Genomic DNA, 20,456 nt, shown 5'->3' with positions numbered 1-20,456 from the left:
TGTTTTTGTCTGCCATGTGTTGTATAGATACGCTTTATTAGTATTATATATTAGTAATATATAGTGTCGATCACACAAGATATGGTTTTAGATTGTACGACTAATACGACTAACAGCCAACAATCAAGCATTAAATATTTACACAGAAAATTAGGATTTTCTACCAAACGTGGTGTTTGTTGTCAAATCTAAAAGAGCCAATCAGCTCTTTGACCCGGAGACAGGCGTTTCCCATCATGCCCCGGGGTCATGCAGTCGGTGGAGAGCAACTGCAGCGCCTCGCTCTCGTGCGATCATCGTTGACCACGTTCATGACGTCAGAGGAAGTCACAGAGCACGCTGTGCGCCGATCGCTGGTGATCGATTCTGCGCAGTCCTGGCTTATCTGGAACGAGCCCAACGACGCTCTGATCTCTGACTGCGGGTTCTGTGATGACGTGGAGATATCACAGCTGGAGCTCTCCTGAGTTATTGCTGAAGTATTCAACAAGGCCAGCACCATGAATACTTCACAAGCACAAGCCAGCCTGGAGGTCAAGTGTGCTGCTCGTCTACTTATCGAAACCTTTTTGTAAAAAGACGACGGCGAAACAGTGGGAACTGTTGAACACAGGCACTGCAGATGACATCACCGCATTACTCCTGGAAGAACTGCTATTGGACGTCGTTATCAGTCTTTAACACAAAAACAGAGGCGTGTGAAGAACAGTCCAGTGTGGAGGAGACAGTTCAGATGTCCTGAACGTCCAAGACCCAGAGCGGTGTGTCAGCCCAGAGCGCTGATCAGTGCAGCGGTATCAGTCAGGGTCAGATCTGCCCTCCTCACTGCTGAGTAACCTTCATTATGAAGTCATTATTCAACACTCCGCTGACTCAACACAATGGTCCGTGATGCCGTCAACGTGTTACAAGCATTCACAGCCAAGATGAAAACCAAGTTCTCGCCTCGCTAAGAGGGACAATTGTTTCTTTTCTTCTGTCTCGCATCAACTTCCTGTATGCAGTGAGGCTCCTTCCTGTAGTTTGAATGACACAGATTCATATACTCAGCATAATAAGCAGTGAGATGTATTTCTGTAGTCCTATATTGACCTGCAACTCACACTTCTTACATAAACTCATGATGTTGGTGGTACACGCCTTAATAAATCAAACCTTAATAATAACAAGATGGCCGTCTGCCTGTGCTGAGCTTATCTCGTTCTTTTATCGTCTATTTTACCAGCTGACCCCGAGAGACTTTACAGGTAACGTGGGATCAATGTACATCACTTTTAACTGTGTGTGTGTGTGTGTGTGTGTGTGTGTGTGTGTACACATCAAACATGGAATTGATACAATAGTTTGTTTTTGCATACTTTATGTATCAACATGAAAACTCCCCATACCTGGTGTACATATTATTAATGCGATGCCACATATTAAGTCTTTTTAAAAAGTATCTGATGGGTGAAATTTGTAGCCATGACAACTTTGTATTTCAAAGCCTCTTGGCTGTAGTTTAATAATAAATATATACTTTGATATGTAATGGTCCAAGCAATAGGTGAAACATGACACGAGTACGTTTGCTTTATTTAAACGGGTTTACAATGTGCTTCAGAGGCCGGCACTGATCCAAACAGAACAGCAAAACAAGAATACATAAATACAATAAATACTTAGAAAAATCAGATCAAAAATACCCAATATGAACAGCAAGACAAGTTAAAGCTGTAACAACATAAATGCAGAAAAACAAGTTCATGAATAATAGATAATGATGGTTCGACCAATCACCTGAGTATTTTCTCAAAGTGCCGTAACCCTTAATCTACTTCACCGGGACACGGAGGTAGACGGTGCCGGTGCTGTCGGTGGTTCTGGTGGTTCTGGTGGTGTCGGTGGGTCTGGTGGTTCCGGTGGTTCTGGTGGTGTCGGTGGTTCTGGTGGTTCCGGTGGTTCTGGTGGTGTCGGTGGGTCTGGTGGTTCCGGTGGTTCCGGTGGTGCCGGTGGTTCTGGTGGTTCTGGTGGTGTCGGTGGTTCTGGTGGTTCTGGTGGTTCCGGTGGTTCTGGTGGTGTCGGTGGTTCTGGTGGTTCCGGTGGTTCTGGTGGTGTCGGTGGTTCTGGTGGTTCCGGTGGTTCTGGTGGTTCTGGTGGTTCCGGTGGTGCCGGTGGTTCTGGTGGTGTCGGTGGTTCCGGTGGTTCCGGGATCGATGTGTGTACGCTGCAGCTTCAGGCGCCGTCACGCACACTTGGCGGTGGGCAGACAGAAGGCCATGGTGGGGGGGGGCACCAGGATGTCGGTGAAGATGGGCCGGTATCCCGCAGGCAGAGGGGGGGCGCTCTGCTCCAACAAGTCCAGCACGGCCCCTCTGACGTCCCTGGAGACGTCCCCACGGACGTCCAGCAGGACAGACACGTGCTCTTCACTGAGGGGAAAGAACACAAAGAGCTCAATAATACAACATGTTTCATGTTCTTAAATGGTAGATAATAATGTTGGCTTTTCAAAATAACACCATTAATATTAAATGTGTTTTGCTATTAGCATGGAGGACTGATAAGCAGGTGAGGTCAGATTACCTGATGTCGGGGTACTTGGCTGCGAGTCCAGAAACCTCCAGAGTGAGCATGCCGGGGTCCTTCAGCCGGATGAAGTCAGCGAGGACGGGCAGTAAGGACAAAGGGTTCACTTCAGGTCCTGAGCCTTCAGCCTCCTGCAGACAGGAACACAAACGAGTTTGATTTATAAGGACCCAAGCAGCGACCTGTCTTAAAGCTGCATTCTCTCTAGTGTCCACCAGGGGGCGACTCCTCTGGTCGTATAGAAGTCTAGTCTAAAATGACTCTACTTCTCTCTTGATTTATTCCCTCAGTAAACATTGTAAACATGAGTTTATGGTCTCAATCTCTAGTTTACAGTCTTCTTCAATACAGCATGATGTTCATTTAGTACATTATGCTCCATTTAGAGTCAAACAGACCAGAAAGCAGGGGATGCAGTGTGTAAAACACGTGTGCACCATAGCTGCCTTGACTTGCATCCATGAAGTCCTCAGACTTCAGCCTATCACTGGAGCTAGGGTTAGGAGGGGGGGGGAACACAGGGTGTGTGGCTCACTGAGGGTATGCTTTAGGGCGGGGCTACACAGTGATTGACAGGTCGGGCAGTGGTCCATGTTGTCATCTTAGAACTTTAACTCTTTCACGGTGTGTTTTTACTGCCTGAAAGTTAACTGGAACAATTTTTTGGGTCGTCTAAAAAAAATGTCAGCGTTCGGTTGTACTTAGCTCCGCCCTCTCCAACCACTTCTGGTTGTAAAAAAACGGAAATGCTGAACTTAAGGCTTTAAAACTGTGACAACCACTGTAGCATTCATTACTTCTACGAGCGCCGTCTAACAGCGTGACGACGTGATGATGCAAACCGTCGGCTCCTCCTCACCAGGCCGTGGAGGCTTTCCCTGAGCTGCTGCTCGTCCTGAACCATCTGCTGGGCGAGCTGCCTCCTCTCCTCGGCGCTGCGACACACCAGCCTCTTCTGCATCAGAGCCCTGACGTACTCCACCACCGTCAGCCACTGGGCCTCCTCCTGCAGACGCTGCATGTTGAGCACACGTGGCACAAGGTTCAGAGCAAAGACAAGGACACGTCTCCTGCAAGCAGAGCGAAGCAGCTCCAGTCAAGAGGTCGGGCTACAAAACATTATGCTGCAATGAGTATTTTTGAAATATATCTCCCTGGATCATAGATGAGCGGTCGACATAGTCACGCATTGGTTCGTGCACTCTAAGCCTCTAGTGCAACCAGTGAATAGAAGTGATCATATTTGGACTCAAAAGGAGCGGCACCGTGGTAAAAACACCGTTTACGGCTCTGGCAACGACCTGTCAATCACTGTGTAGCCCCGCCCCTAAAGCATCCCCTGCTTTATGGTCTGCTTGACTCTAAATGGAGCATAATGTACAAAATGAACATCATGCTGTATTGACCTGGTTTGATAAATGTTCATACATTTGGACTGCGTGGGCATATTTGTTTTTTTTGAAGTATTCAATAAATAAATGATCTTATACCACATAATGTACATCAACACACATCCCATACATGAGGTGACAAGAAGAACCTTTGGACAATATATCGTCAACAGCAGCGCTACTGCTGAGGAGCCTCTACACAACATAGCCTCTACACAACACAGCCTCTACACAACACAGCCTCTACACAACACAGTCTCTACACAACACAGCCTCTACACAACACAGCCTCTACACAACACAGTCTCTACACAACACAGCCTCTACACAACACAGCCTCTACACAACACAGCCTCTACACAACACAGTCTCTACACAACACAGCCTCTACACAACACAGCCTCTACACAACACAGCCTCTACACAACATAGTCTCTACACAACACAGCCTCTACACAACATAGTCTCTACACAACACAGCCTCTACACAACATAGCCTCTACACAACACAGCCTCTACACAACACAGTCTCTACACAACACAGCCTCTACACAACACAGCCTCTACACAACACAGTCTCTACACAACACAGCCTCTACACAACACAGCCTCTACACAACATAGTCTCTACACAACATAGTCTCTACACAACACAGCCTCTACACAACACAGCCTCTACACAACATAGTCTCTACACAACACAGCCTCTACACAACACAGCCTCTACACAACATAATCTCTACACAACACAGCCTCTACACAACATAGTCTCTACACAACACAGCCTCTACACAACACAGCCTCTACACAACATAGTCTCTACACAACATAGTCTCTACACAACACAGCCTCTACACAACACAGCCTCTACACAACATAGTCTCTACACAACACAGCCTCTACACAACACAGTCTCTACACAACACAGTCTCTACACAACACAGCCTCTACAAAACACAGCCTCTACACAACATAGCCTCTACACAACATAGTCTCTACACAACACAGCCTCTACACAACATAGTCTCTACACAACACAGTCTCTACACAACACAGCCTCTACACAACATAGTCTCTACACAACACAGCCTCTACACAACATAGTCTCTACACAACACAGCCTCTACACAACACAGTCTCTACACAACACAGTCTCTACACAACACAGCCTCTACACAACACAGCCTCTACACAACATAGCCTCTACACAACATAGTCTCTACACAGCACAGCCTCTACACAACACAGCCTCTACACAACACAGCCTCTACACAACACAGCCTCTACACAACATAGTCTCTACACAACACAGCCTCTACACAACACAGCCTCTACACAACATAGTCTCTACACAACACAGCCTCTACACAACACAGCCTCTACACAACATAGTCTCTACACAACACAGCCTCTACACAACATAGTCTCTACACAACACAGCCTCTACACAACACAGCCTCTACACAACATAGTCTCTACACAACATAGTCTCTACACAACACAGCCTCTACACAACACAGCCTCTACACAACACAGTCTCTACACAACACAGTCTCTACACAACACAGCCTCTACACAACATAGTCTCTACACAACACAGCCTCTACACAACACAGCCTCTACACAACACAGCCTCTACACAACATAGTCTCTACACAACATAGTCTCTACACAACACAGCCTCTACACAACACAGCCTCTACACAACATAGTCTCTACACAACACAGCCTCTACACAACACAGTCTCTACACAACACAGTCTCTACACAACACAGCCTCTACACAACACAGCCTCTACACAACATAGCCTCTACACAACATAGTCTCTACACAGCACAGCCTCTACACAACACAGTCTCTACACAACACAGCCTCTACACAACACAGCCTCTACACAACACAGCCTCTACACAACACAGTCTCTACACAACACAGCCTCTACACAACATAGTCTCTACACAACACAGTCTCTACACAACATAGCCTCTACACAACACAGCCTCTACACAGCATAGCCTCTACACAGCACAGTCTCTACACAACACAGTCTCTACACAACACAGCCTCTACACAACACAGCCTCTACACAGCATAGCCTCTACACAGCACAGTCTCTACACAACACAGCCTCTACACAACATAGCCTCTACACAGCATAGCCTCTACACAGCACAGTCTCTACACAACACAGCCTCTACACAACATAGCCTCTACACAGCATAGCCTCTACACAGCACAGTCTCTACACAACACAGCCTCTACACAACACACACAGAGTCAGAGCCCGGCGGTGACCTGTCTGCAGGGCGGTCGAACGCGGCCGTGTATCTCCAGATGGCGCTCAAGGACGCGGCAGAGTTTGGGGGTGGGGTCTCCCCGGACCAGCCAGGATCGGGTCAGCAGGCCCGGGAGGAGGGGCTGGAGGTCCAGCAGGAGCTGATCCATCACCAGGCAACACGCCCGTCTCACCGCCCGGTCCAGCGCCGCCAGGGGGTTTGGAGGAGTCCGAGAGAACTGTCCCGCCGAGCGGGACGACTGCTGCTTCTGCAGACTCTCTGTGGACTTTCTGTGTCCAAAACAAAAGGACAACATGGACTTGACTTCAGGCCTGTGATTGTTGTTATATTTGGTGAAGTCTTGTAATGTGCCATTGTCTCACTTGAGGATGATGCAGTTGCTGATGGATGCCAGCAGATAGTGGAGGTAGAACTTGTTTTTGTTGTTGCTCAGATCCCTGCAATGCTCTTTCCCAAACTCCACCAGAGCTTCTCGAAACCTGTGATGTGAAGGGATGGAGGTGAATCAAAGGGTGTGTGGGAGAACTGAGTTTGAACTGAAAGTCATGAAGTCAAAGAAGCTGATCATCAACGACGGCTTCCCCCTGGCTGTTCTATACTGGGGGAAGAAAAGGCTGACTCAGTGCACACCTGTTCAGGAGGTTCTCCATCTCATACAGGCCCATCTGTATCGTCTGATCTCGCAGGGACTCTCCGATCATCCGAGCCACCCGGGCGTTCTCCTCCAGCATCTACCACGGGTCCACAAACACATGATATGACACACCACTACTGATGCTGCTGTGATCCTGAAAGGTATGCAAGTTGCTTAGAGTAGGTTTAAAAACATCTGGTGTGACAGACGAGGATAATATGTTCTTCTCTGTGGAAGTCTGATTCAAACGACGTTTTATGATTTAAATCATCTCTTGTTGTGTATTCAAAGTTAGAGACGAGTTTGCTACGATTATTAACTGCCGTGGACTCTTTATCAGGTCATCACTCATACATACGTACATTCATCAGCCCCTTAACGAGTAATATTAAATAGAGTCTTTAACGAGACATTGCATGTCATGCAATGGTCCATTTTACTTCAATGCAACGTTAGCAAAGTTAATACAAAGTACGGTGTTAGCCGGTGTTTTGGGCTCCCATTGATTGTTTTGACCCCGGTTTTCAATTCAGTACTGTCCAATTCTCTCGACACACATTTGAAACCGTTGCTCCAAGCCACCGTCAATCACAAACCTTAAAAACGTTGCACATAACATAACTTATCATTTTCATATGGCAGTGTGATTTGTTCTGTTCTGCTCTAGAACCAGGACAAGCAGCATGTGAGACGAATCAGACTAATGAAGGAAGAGATCCGATCATCTTCCTACTAGATGTCAAAAGAGACTGATGAGGTTCAGGGTTTTATTAAAGACGTGTGTGTGTGTGTGTGTGTGTGTTTACCTGTGTGATGATAGTGGGCAAGCTGGTCTGGTAGAAACCTTCATGGTCTGTATCTGGTTCCTGGTCTCTCTGCCAGTCTTGCAGCTCCACTTGCAGGACTTTGTGCATCCACTCTGACACACTCTTCTAGAACAGCCACGACACGGAGGCACACACTGATCAGTGTAACACAGGCAGCTCCACTGCGTGTCCTAGCACGTTAATATGACTCCTAGCACGTTAATATGACTCCTAGCACGTTAATATGACTCCTAGACACGTTAATATCACCAGATATGAATGGAAATGATCTTCACAGGTCAACATTTAAGAGAGAGAGGATGGCTAAATAGATAATATGCCTCAGATTGTTGGAAGATGTGATGTGATGGAGGTTCTGTAGCCATAGGTGCTTCCAGACGGTGGACTCACCCGAACGCTCTGCACGTATTTGTTCTGCAGCTGCTCCAGTCCCTCGGTGGAGATCAGAGGCCCCAGTTCCACTTTCTCCATCTCGGTCACCAGCTCTGGATGACCCATCATGTCTGGGCTGCCAAGACAACACAATCACAATCTGAGCTTTAAAGAAAACACAGAGTAACGCACAAACGACAAATACAAAATACAAAGCTCCACGACCCCTTTCCCCCCCTTAAACCCCCCCACCCAACCTAGCCTGGCAGATGAACCTCTTGAGGAATATTTCACCGTTTCTAACGACAGAGAAGACATTAAATCATTCAGCCGGGAGGCAGCAGGAGGTGGATTTGGGCTTCTCCACTGTAACAGAACGCGTGTACGGTTCTGCTGTGTGTAGGTGCTCAGGAACACAACGAACGGGTTGGCAGCCCGAGGCAGCACTGCTCTAGACGTGCTCTTGGTCGTAGGTTGTGTAAGAGTCTGAAGAGGTGAACATGTTCAGAGAAGTAAGAACACCTGAGCGGTTCACTCATTTATACTACTAACTGTCGCTTAATGTAGCTCTGAACACTTTTGGAATCTACATTTCAGATCATTTCACGTCATCGTGTAGCTGTGATATTTAACGTTGCCTGATCTTTCTTTGTTCAGTGAGAGTCTTCTTCCACTGAGCCGAAGGGACGTTCAGGTTCACCATCAACAGAAAAGCACCTCTCTTGTAACAGGATGTGTTTCTCAAGTCACCTCAAACCAAATTGACATAATACATGATTCAGCTGTATTCAGCTCCATCACCCCGGAGGTTCTTCAACCTAAACTCTCCCGGCTCACTGGTCCAGCCTCCATCTGTCAGTGGATCACACACTTCCTGACAGACAGGATGCAGCAGGTGATGCTGGGAAATGTCACATCCAGCACCCGGACTGTCAGCACTGGACCCCCCAGGGATGTGGTCTCTCCCTCTACACCAGCGACTGCACCTCAGAGGACCCGACTGTTAGACTCCTGAAGTTCTCAGACGACAAAACGGTCATCGGCCTCATCGGGGGGGGTCTGAGTCTGCGTACAGACGGGAGGTTGAACAGCTGGTCCTCTGGTGTGGTCAGAACAACCTGGAGCTGAACAAGCTCAAAGCTGTGGAGATGACAGTGGACTTCAGGAGAAGCCCCCCAACACTGCCCCCCCCCCTCACCATACTCAACAACTCTGTGTCTGTGGTGGAGACCTTCAGGTTTCTGGGATCCACAATCTCCCAGGACCTGAAGTGGGTCCCCCAACATCGACACCATCAGGAGAAAGGCCCAGCAGAGGTTGTACTTCCTGCTCCAGCTCAGGAAGCTCAACCTGCCTCAGGAGCTGCTGGTCCTGTTCTACTCCACCATCATCCAGTCTGGTCTCTGCTCCTCCATCACTGTGTGGTTTGGATCGGCCACCAAACAGGACAGGAACAGACTACAACGGACTGTCAGGTCTGCAGAGAGGATCACTGGTTCCAACCTGCCCCCCATCCTGGACTTGTCCACCTCCAGAGTCAGGAAGCAGGCCGTAAAGATCACTGCAGACCTTCACACCCTGAACACCAGCTGTTCATCTCCTCCCCTCTGGTAGGAGCTACAGAGCTCTGTACGCCAGAACCACCAGAACCACCAGAACCAGGACCAGCTTCTTTCTGCTGGACGTCACTCTGATGAACAATTCATCAGTCAAACTGCACTACCACCTCCATTCTGCACCAATATCTCAAATCCATTGTTATCGTTCTTTATGTTCACATATATAGGTCATGAACCTCACCTGTTGTAGATGTGCAGCACCCAGTTGAGCACAGCAAAGATTTCACCACTCTCCAGGTCCCAGCTGCTAACCTGGACCACGAGTATCAAGAGGTCACCGGTTTGAAAAACAGTTGATGGAAATGAGCATAAACCTAAAAAACTTGGTGAACAGTTGGTGATAGAGAAAACTAATATATTCATGAAAAATAGATTTGATTCTCGTGGTTCCTATTATAAGACATGTAAGCTATGAGGCGCTGCTCTGAGACTCATGGCTGACCTGAGCCAGGTGAGCGTGTAAACAGCGGTGGCTGGCCCTCAGGTAGGCCCCCGTCAGCCGGTAGTGCGGCGGGACGCAGTGCTCCAGCAGGTGGCGCACGGTGGCCAGGTCGGCCATGATGCCGTGCTGCAGAGCAGAGAGGTGGCCCGCTAGACCCGGGCCGCGCGTGTGCAGGTAGGAAACGCTGCGAAACCGCGCCGAGACCGCCTCCTCTAGTACCTGAGAAAAGACAGGAACCGTACAATTAGACATCAAAACAGAGAACTTGGTCAAATAAAGTTTGGATCAGCCGGCGCACGACCTGGAAGAAGCATGCTCTCCAGCAGCGAGGTCGTCCCGGGGGCAGGGGCCTGCTGGTGCCTCTGGTCCCCCCTCGCTCCTCCAGTAGAGCTCGGTCCAGGACCTCCTCCCGCTCCACGATCCTCACCGCTGATACGAACGGCGTGGGGTTCTGTCGGGCCAGAGCCAGAGCGCTGCTCACCACCGCCCACAGCTCCTTACCTGCAGTGACAGGGGGCATGACTGAGACAACGCAGCCTGGCATTGAACAGCGTTAGCGGCGCTGTCGGTGACGGTCACGACCGCGTGCTTCTCACCAAAAGTTCTGACTTTAGGTTAGCTGCCCAGAACCAAACAGCAGACAGACGATGTGAGCTGGATGACTCGTGCTAATGTCACTATGAGTCCACTGGGTGTGCAAACGGCAAACCTTTTAGCCAACATGTTCGCTTATTAATAAAGGTGAAACTATGTCAGTGGTGTGTTATGAGCTTGTTCTGCTGCCCCCAAGTGGCCAAAAAGAAAGAGACAAAATAAAAATGCGCTGTAACTTTTCCCTGAGCTAGCTGAAGCTTTGCAGGTGATCCGTCTGAATGTGATCTCATGATTGTAGATTTGAATGACAATCATCTACATTATAATCTATTACGTAGCCACATTTAGATAAAAGCAACATCAGAGAAGCATCAAGGACCAACGGGCCTCGTGAGAGAAGCACTCCTACCAACAGATCGGTTCTTAAAGTGGTCCAGACCCGTCGAAGGAGTCACGAACAATCAGTCTGCTTTGATCCAAGCCAAGCTCTTTCACTAACGGGTTGTCTATTTCATTACTTTGAAGTTTGAAGCAAAATGTTCACAATGACTAAGCGTCTTTTCAGCGGATATCCTCTCAGTAGGACCAGGTATAGTATTCTAGTACCAGCACCAATCCAATATCTCAGAACCAGGCACTTATTTCGATACCTTACTTTAAAGAAATAAAAGAATACTTTGTTTTTATTTATTCAAAGTATATGAACTAGGCTGTAATAAATGATAGTCTAAAATGAGCAAAATTCAGATTTGAAAAAGGGAAAGTCTAAACCAAAGAATGAACAGAACCTTAGTCCGAAGAAAGATTATGTTACATATTCATTCCTATATCTATACAGAAATATAGGGCACTAAACTACAAAAACATAGCTGCCACATACAGGATGTTTGCTTTTGAAGAAGTCAGATGAATGAATGTGATATCACTCACCCAGGGCGTCCACCAGCTGCCCGACACCAGAGAAGTATTTGGCCACTAGCTCCTGGTCCTCTGCGCTGAGCGCGCTTCCTGCCGTCCCAGCAGCCCCGTGGAGCTGCCAGAGGATGTCGTCCTGCCAGCGCTCCAGATCCATCAGACGGGCGTGGGCCTCCAGGAGCCGCCGGGACTCCACCAGACGCTCCGTCTCCAGCACCATGCTACGCACTGCAGAAGGGCGAGGAAGGGGAGGAAGGAGGGAGGGAGGGAAGGAAGGGGAGGAAGCGCTTACACTTCTCAAACTGTCAACAACTTATGCAACAACCTCTTGCTGCTACTTTGGGAATGTTAAAGACTGAAGTTGTTTAAACTTCCAGCAACAATCATTTCATATGTATTCAATATACAACAACAAGATTTAAAAAAGTGGCATTTATTATAGGGCTGATTTGTAATATATTACCAATATTCTATCTACTCCCTGTGCATTCTCTCTAGTGTCCACCAGGGGGCGACTCCTCTGGTTGTATAGAAGTCTAGTCTAAAATGACTCTACTTCTCTCTTGATTTATTCCCTCAGTAAACATTGTAAACATGAGTTTATGGTCTCAATCTCTAGTTTACAGTCTTCTTCATTACAGCATGATGTTCATTTAGTACATTATGCTCCATTTAGAGTCAAACAGACCATAAAGAGGGGGATGCTTTAGGGGCGGGGCTTACTGTGATTGACAGATCGCTACCACGCCGTTGTGTAGTCTGGGAATTTGTTTCTGTTTTTGTCTTACAACTTTGACCCTCTCACCGTGTCTTTAGCAGTTGCATTCACTGAGTTCATGATGATGGGTGAGTGTGCAGCGTCTCACCAGAGTAAAGGCGCGGCAGGTTGCTGACAGCAGCGAGGAGCTGACGGTGGCTGACGGACACCTCTCTCAGCCTCTCCAGGGACTTCACCCCCTCTGCGTTCCGACTGGACTCCAGACCCGCTTTCTTCAAAGCGTGCGACACCTCCCTCAGCTCGAACCTGGCCTCCCGGAGCTGCTCCAGACCCCAGCCCACCCCCTCCAGGTACGACTGGACCATGGACTGGAAGGAGAGCAGCAGCAGAGATCGTTTAATAAACCGAGGTCGCATCGTTTCATATCGAGCACGTGTTCATGTGCGTCTGTGACGTCACCTTGAGTCTGGTGTGTATGGAGGAAGTCCTTTGACTTTCTCTCTTCCTGTATTGGCTCAGTCGCTCCAGGTGCTCAGGTCGGCAGAAAACACACGACGCCCACTTCAGGGCTGCGCCGCGGGCCAAACACTCGGCCCTCTCCACCTCCGGCCACACCGTAGCCACCGGCAACGCGTCTGAGAGACAGATGGACAGAGCGCAGGGGAAGAGGAACGTCAGTCTTCTAAAATATGTGTAACTGCACCACCCAGGGGTTCTCTAATACTTCCATGTAACAGACGGCAACAGGTCTGGAGAAAACCACAACTAACAAAACAGATGGTATATTTCTTGGAGATACAGCAACTTCTGAAGACACAACTCAGCCATTTTACACATCAAAGTCTGTTGAAAGGTCTTGGGCTGCAGGGGAAGCTATGCGAGATCTGATAAATGTGCTCAATGTGTTGGATCTAAATTGTCAAGAGGAAAAGGAAAATGAGACTTTTGCATCCTTCACCATGAAATAAAAGGTTGAATTGGATTGAATATCGTTATTTCTGTCTCAGAGAAGAGACATCGGATCCAGTGGGGTGTGCTGAGGTTTTAATTTACAAGCAACTTACGAACAAAAGACATCTCGTCTCGTCTCGTCTCGTCTCGTCTCTATCGTCGGGATTAGTCGACTGATCGTAGAAACGTAGAAACTAACAAACCCTCAGGTCGTCATGGCACACTAATGTGATGCTGCTGGTTTGACGGCACACCTGCTTCTGACAGGCCTAAAATGATTTTATTAATGCAGATATTCTGTATCTTTAGAGGGACACTAAAGATGCTACGGAGTTGAAATATGGAAAGTTTAGGATCCATGTTTGACGGTTTGACTGATACCAGGTTATTTTGACCATTCTTTTGTTAATCTGTCTTTCCAAAATCCTACACCGTCCCTTTAAATTTTGCAATTTTCCTTTTTTACAAATGAAATAAAAAACATGTACTCACGTTTTTCTTCATTTTGTTTCCAGGTAGAAAAGGACTAAAGATTGCTTCAGCATTCAAGGGTCATTCTCGGCCTCAGCTTCAAATAGCAGCTGTTGTGGAGCTTTTGATCACATGGCATGATCTTCATCCCCAGTGGTCATGAATACTATTTTTTAAAGTCCTTAAAGTGGACATAAACGAATGGAAATTGGACCATCTACAGCAATAACCAGGTGAAGTTGTGATGTGATATGAATTAGTGAATGGACCTGGAGGTTATATATAGACATGTGGGCCATCAGAGGACACCGAGCTGACTCTAGTGTAGCTCTTAAAAGAATCAGGGAGGAACCTTCGTCACACTGAGGGGTGGTTGACACTGACTGGCAAGTGTTAAAGGACCCGCCCACAAACTGATGCATCACTCTAAACTTAATACTAGAATGATTTTGTATTTTAAACGGTTCATTCTTCTCAAAGACAAAACCACACTGTAGCCATTCACCGCTTTGTTATGTCTCTAGCTACTGAGAGACTTTAGAAGAAGTGGGTGTCGGCCTTTTAGCAATGTTGTCAGCTGGCAAACAGTGTGTGTGTGTGTGTGTGTGTGTGTGCCTCCAGTTACCTTCTAGCTCGTCCCCTCCATTCTTCTGATCCCTGGCAGACATTGGAGTTTGTGTTGTCAGCTACCTGTCCGCCCGACGACTCTCCTTCTCCCAGAGGGCTGGCGCTGAGGGTGTCCAGGGCGCAACGCTGGCAGAGGAGGATGAAGAGGGACACAAATGAGACGACGAAGAAGAAGGAGGACGCATGGAGAGCGGGCACAAATCCATTCTACTGACTGCTTTCCTCTTCCCCCTCACACACACACACACACACACACACACACACACACTCTCTCTCTTTCTCTCTCCCAGACACACATCCTTTGCTGAGAGGCCGGCAGGAAAGGGAGGGAGCAGGGGGAGGAGAGGGAAGAGAATAATGCTGGAGGGTGGGAGGGGGGGTCAAGGGGAGACAGGGGCAGGGACGCTTTCATGAATGCCATGTGATGCGGTTGAAAGCTCTGGAGAGAGCAAATAAGTGGACCTATAGGGGTTGGGTTCTGTCAAACTTTTCAATTTTCAAGAATGCACCGCATGCTCATCTATGTAAATTTTTGAGTTTTAAAGGAATAGTGCGACATTTTGGGAAACATTTAACTGTTAAGCTCGACAGACCCGAATTCGGGTCCGCTGTAGCATTTACCGTCGGAAAAACTCCATTTATGCATGTGTAGAATTTATGAAAATTAATATTTTATATCCCAATTTTTTTTTTTTTTTAATCTGGGTAAAACAAACAATCTAAGACATTTTTACAAACTCCAAACACCATTCTACACAACTATTGTACGCAAATAAAATATTTATCACAAAATCACGTATTTCTAGCCATAACTCGCTCTTCTCCGAGTTAGCATAACAAAGCTAACGGTTAGCATAGGCAACCGAGATAGCAAAAAGCACGAGCATTCGACACAGATTCCAGAACTACCGTCGGATCGTCTCTCCGGTAAACCCTCACAAGGCTGTGAGCAAACAAACACCAGAAACACAATGTGTAATATCCTTCAAAATCATTTAAAGTTCCTTACCTTTTCGTTGTTCTGCTGTCCAGGTAGCGCGTGAGTCGAACTAATTCTTGGTTGTGAAAGCCAATCACCGTTCAGTCTGTAACCAAGAATCAACCAAGAAGCGGTCCCATCACTGTATTACATTATGTCATGACAAGACGTACACTAAAATGAAACAGCACTCTCGTCTGTGAGTCGTAACCTTCACAATAACGTAACAACGTTACTGGACACCTGTTTGTAACGTACCGTTCATTTCATTACTCAACGTTACTTACAGGAGGCAGTGATGGAAAGTAACGAGGGAAATTGCATTTACTCAAGAACGTTACTGTACTGAAGTATCATTTTGAGGTACTTGTATTTTACTTGAGTATATCTGTTTTATTCTACTTTATAATTCTACTCGATTACAATTCAAAGGGAAATATTGTGCTTTTTACTCCACTACATGTAATTGATAACTTCAGTTACTTTGAAGATTGAGGTTCTACAAACAAAGCTCAGTGTATAAAACATATTGCGTTATAGATAGATTGTTAAAGATGAAAGGACCTTGGTCAGCTGATTGCTCACACAATGGTTACACTGTGAGCATGCTTCATACACTCATACTTTATGCACAGCAGGTTTTCTGCATTGCTTCCATTAGTCAGTTTTGCATTCCGGCTGTAATCTGTTTTCATAACATGACAAATGAAATGAAGATCTAAATGAAGTATCTATTTTACCAAAGCAAGCATACAGAAGAGGGTGTGGTCAATGTAATGTGTTCAAAGTGTTATTATGGGATGGATGGCCCCTGAGTGAGGCAGACTCAGCGGCTCACGTTGCCACAGTCTTGGAAAAAGAGGAGCGAGCGGAGCGGCGTTCAGCTGCTCACAATCTGTTTATGAATATTGGTTGTTTTATGTTTTCCCAGGTTCAGGGCCAGATCCAGATGCACCCTGAGCAGGACCAGAGAAGCTCCCTGCAGCTCTGCAGAAAGGCTCATCTCTGCATTCTGGCAGTTTGGCTGAGCCCCACCTGTTCCTCCTGCCACCAAACAGTGCAGGAGAAGCAACGCTCAAGAAGAGGACCGCCCGTCTCCTTCCCCTTCTCTTCCATCTCTGGGGCTTCCTATAGTGGCCGGACCCTCACAGGTGATGTTTTTTAACTCCCCCAACCCCAGTTTACCTTCTGCATCCAGCCAAGCGGTTCCTTACAGCACTCAACAGTACAGGAAAAGAAAAGAGGAGATTCCAAAGTGGAACCGTCAAGAGAAAGTAGGTGAAGAAGACGGACGTGATCCTTTGCAGAAAGTGCAACAAAGACAGAAAGACAGCATCACACCTTCAGTACTTTGGGACCTGGTACTGTCCAGAGTGTGACACTCATGTGAAGAATGGAGGGCTATGCTGAAGAGGCGGGGTTGAGATGAAAACCCTCCAGCATCTTAATATGTTTGGAACTGTGTGTGTGTGTGTGTGTGTGTGTGTGTGTGTGTGTGTGTGTGTGTTTTCAAATTCTTTGCACTGTTACAGAGTTTGGCTTTACAACGGTCACTGTTTTAAGGTTGCGTGTGTAAAATATTGTTGGATATCTGATCTGGGACCATCTTGTCTCTTCACTTTAGCCGTCTTGTCACCTGATCAATGATCTCACACCAGTTTTCCAACGCTCATAAGCTTTATGTACACAGAATATGTTTTATTTTGTACTGTATTAACGATTATTTAAATTGTTTCTGTTACAATTTATAGTTATTATTGTTGTTATCATCATGTTGTTGTTTCAACTATGTTCAGACATTTCTGTGTTCTTGATTTCTTCACTTTATTTATGTTGCACTTTCATTACATTACATTTTTACTTTTAGTTTATTTATACCTTAAGTCCTTTATGTTTACACTTTATTATTAGTCATTTTTGTTTTTCTGAAATAAAAAATATAAAACTGACTTCTCTGTGTTGATAACTTCTTCCTATTTATTATTAGTATTATTTAGTTATTACAACAACTTCACTCAAAAAAATTACAACTTGTAATATCTACCCAAGAGAGGATTACCTGAACTCTAAACTATGTTGATAAATAATAATAATCCTCCTATTTGTCACATTCTTTGTTTGCTTCATCATCACATAAGGTTTAGTCTGCAGGCTTCTTAATTAAACAGTAACTAATTACATTTACTCAAGTACTCTACTTAAATACAATTTTGAAGTACTTGTTCTTTACTTGTGTATTTACATTTCATGTCACTTTATACTTCTAGTCCACTGCACCTCAAAGGCAAATATTGTACTTTTTACTCCACTACATTTTTTGATATCTTTAGTTACTTGAAGATTCAGATTAATAAAAGAAAATGTAATCACCTTTCCACCAATGCATTAACATAGGCCTGCTATGTTTATTTCAGTTGCTGACGTACATATTTCTAGATGATCACGACGAGTCAAAACAGGAACGAGCGGGATTCAAAACCACGCAGTTAAGGCGCATTTCAGGCGATTCGTGGTGCGTTACGTAGACCAATGCGCTACATCTTAACCAGGCGCCACGGTTTTACTCCTAACTGGCTCACGCTTCTGTCAATCAAAATCACAATGGGTCTGTTCAATAGCCAGGACTCAGACGCTTCTAAGGAGGGTCCATTGACTGAAATCGACCAACCACAGGCTGAGCTAGGAGACCTGGAGAGGAAGCCAGATGACAGACATAAACAGGCTCAGAGAGGATCCAGGCTCTCTACATGATGCCAAACTGCTGCATATGATAGATTGAACACTATTAGTCATAAAAGAAGTGAAATATATCATTATATACTATATCAAATTACAATGGAACAGCTGGAACCCAATGACATTTTGGTTGACCTCGGCTGAAATCTCTGCACTCTAACCTCTCTAGCGCTTGAATGCTTCACTTTATCAAAGAAAACATTGTGCAGAGAGACTCTCAACCCATTGGGCTATGATCTGGAGAGGAGAAAAGCTTTCAACTACAACATTAAAAAGAAATATCTTATCAAAATTGGATTATTTTATAATCGGAGATAAAGAATTTCAATTTGTGCTGTGTTCCATCTTAATGTTCTCTTAACCAGTAACATATATACTGATATTTACAAATCTGAACAAATTTCACAAGGGTCAGCTTTCTAAAATACCAAAACTATTAAAATACACCTTATATTTAGACAAAAATCACTCTCTTTACTATGGGTATGCAATAATCGAGGAGAGGCCTACAAATAGGCTTAGGTTAATGTACTTTTATTGCTAAACGTTAGACGAGAAGTTATGAATATGAAGTGACTGCAAGAAGTTGGTCTGCTGAGCACGAAGCCTGACTCTCCCATCGGGGTAACACACTCTATCTTAACACGTTATATCTTCTTTGTATAACTGGTACAGCTGTGGTCAAACTTGGGTCATTGTCCTCAAAAAGAACACGATCACATGAGCGTTAAATTAAAAACAGTCATTTGTATTTTTCAGTAGAAGCAGCTTGGGGGAAAGTGATTTTGAGGGGACCAGGAACACAATAGAGGCGGGGCAGAAGGGGCTGGATGGGGTTAGGTGGACACGGTGTTCCATGAAGGCTCTTGGGAGTCTTGCCTCGTAAAGGGAAACCAATAAAACGCAGTGTGAGAGGAAGAAACAATGCATAATGCATAAGTCATTAGCCCAGCCTAAAAGACAGAGGAGCCAAGAACTAATGGAGTCCATGGCTCCTGTTCTTTCATCAGAAGAGGACTCAAGCCACACGTCGTTCTCATAACTTCATGAGTCCTTCACCTTCTTTGAACACCAGGTAGCTCAGCTCCATTGTTGACGCTGAACCCATGTGTTCACTGAAGCAGAAAGACTCGCGTCACCGACCCTTCTCTGATCCTCTGCAGCTGTTGGGCCAGCGTCGGCTGCCACCGATGGTCAGAAGTTTGTTTTATTAAGTCCTCTGAACCCGGGCCGCCCTGTTTACGCCTCAGAGCTTCCCGGACCTCTTCAGAAGGCAGAGAGGAGCCAAGAGAGCCCTGAAGGCTGGAGCCAGCACAAACGTGCTTTCCCAAGGGAACGTCAGCCTCCAGGGCTGCACTTCAAACTTCTCTCATGCAAGTCTAACGTGTGTGTGTGTGTGTGTGTGTGTGTGTGTGTGGGCGCTACGTTTGAAAAACAAATTGTTCTTTCACCATCTCTAGAACAATGACCAAACATTAAGACATGAAGAAGATGGACACCATCTTAAATATGGAATGACTGATCTGTTGGCCTCCTGGGGTCAGTGCAAAGTTGATACATCCAGCAGACAGGGAGCAACATCAGCATCCAATGAAGTTGTGTTTCTGGCCACCTCGTTATTTGTACTGCAAGTCTTTGTTTTGGTCTCCATCAACTGTGGCTCAGTAGCTCTTAAATGCTCCACTATGTGAAGCTGATGCTGGAAACAATGAGCTGAAAGACGCTAAAACGCTCCACAGAGCTGATGTTTCTAACACGTCTCACTAATTTAACCCGTTTCTATCATAAAATATACATTTTAGCTGCTTTAAACTAAAAGTGAAACAAGGTTTGTATAATGAATGTCAAACGGGAAGGCTAGAACTAAATATGAATATGGGATACGTCATTGTGTGACAGCATTAGACTGTAAGATGCAAAAAGTCCTGTGTTGAACAAACCCTTCCTCCCATCAAGGCCACCCACCTCAGTGTCATCTCTGCCACACAGGAACACCTTCCTTCAGAGCCGTGTCAGGAGTGGAGCAGAGGCTGACGCACCAGGATGTTGTGCAGAATGTGTTCCTGTCGGGGCGAGACCCTCATCCTAAGGACAACAAGCCAGCCGACCTGCCGCCGCCGCCCCCCCCCCCCCCGTCTCCTCACACCGACGCTCCTCCCTCTGCCGCGTCTAACAACAATCTGACCGATTTACAGCCGTCCTGCAGGAAGACACCAAGAGTTCCACGTGAAGTCTAACACCCAGACAACTGGCAACAATGTAGCTTTCGTTGACAGCTGGTCCCGTTGACGTGAACTCTACCGCAGACGCTCTA

At 46.2% G+C, this 20,456-nt stretch overlaps 1 protein-coding gene across 2 annotated transcripts; it reads right to left on the bottom strand.

Moving 5' to 3' along the window:
* Positions 1-1,556: 1,556 nt before the first annotated feature.
* Positions 1,557-15,481, bottom strand: exoc3l1 (exocyst complex component 3-like 1). Of its 2 annotated transcripts, XM_068723679.1 has the most exons (16): positions 15,437-15,481; positions 14,426-14,553; positions 12,838-13,013; positions 12,527-12,746; positions 11,676-11,888; positions 10,453-10,652; positions 10,152-10,370; positions 9,891-9,961; positions 8,109-8,226; positions 7,698-7,823; positions 6,888-6,988; positions 6,620-6,736; positions 6,256-6,526; positions 3,428-3,583; positions 2,566-2,699; positions 1,557-2,411 (listed from the first exon to the last, which is right to left on the bottom strand). In XM_068723679.1, exons 2-16 carry the CDS (start codon positions 14,466-14,468, stop codon positions 2,225-2,227), a joined length of 2,352 nt encoding a protein of 783 aa, XP_068579780.1. In that variant the 5' UTR covers positions 14,469-14,553; positions 15,437-15,481; the 3' UTR covers positions 1,557-2,224. The 2 variants fall into 2 exon arrangements, with proteins under 2 accessions (XP_068579780.1, XP_068579781.1); XM_068723680.1 differs by lacking the exons at positions 3,428-3,583; positions 15,437-15,481 and having other exon boundaries at positions 14,426-14,665.
* Positions 15,482-20,456: the final 4,975 nt, after the last annotated feature.

Source organism: Cebidichthys violaceus, unplaced genomic scaffold (genome assembly GCF_023349555.1).
Source record: "Cebidichthys violaceus isolate CVI_PGR_0920_01 unplaced genomic scaffold, fCebVio1.0.p SCAF_3, whole genome shotgun sequence".
Classification (NCBI taxonomy): Eukaryota; Metazoa; Chordata; class Actinopteri; order Perciformes; family Stichaeidae; genus Cebidichthys; species Cebidichthys violaceus.
Note: the sequence above shows the minus strand (reverse complement) of the source record. Positions and strands in the feature narration are given on the sequence as shown.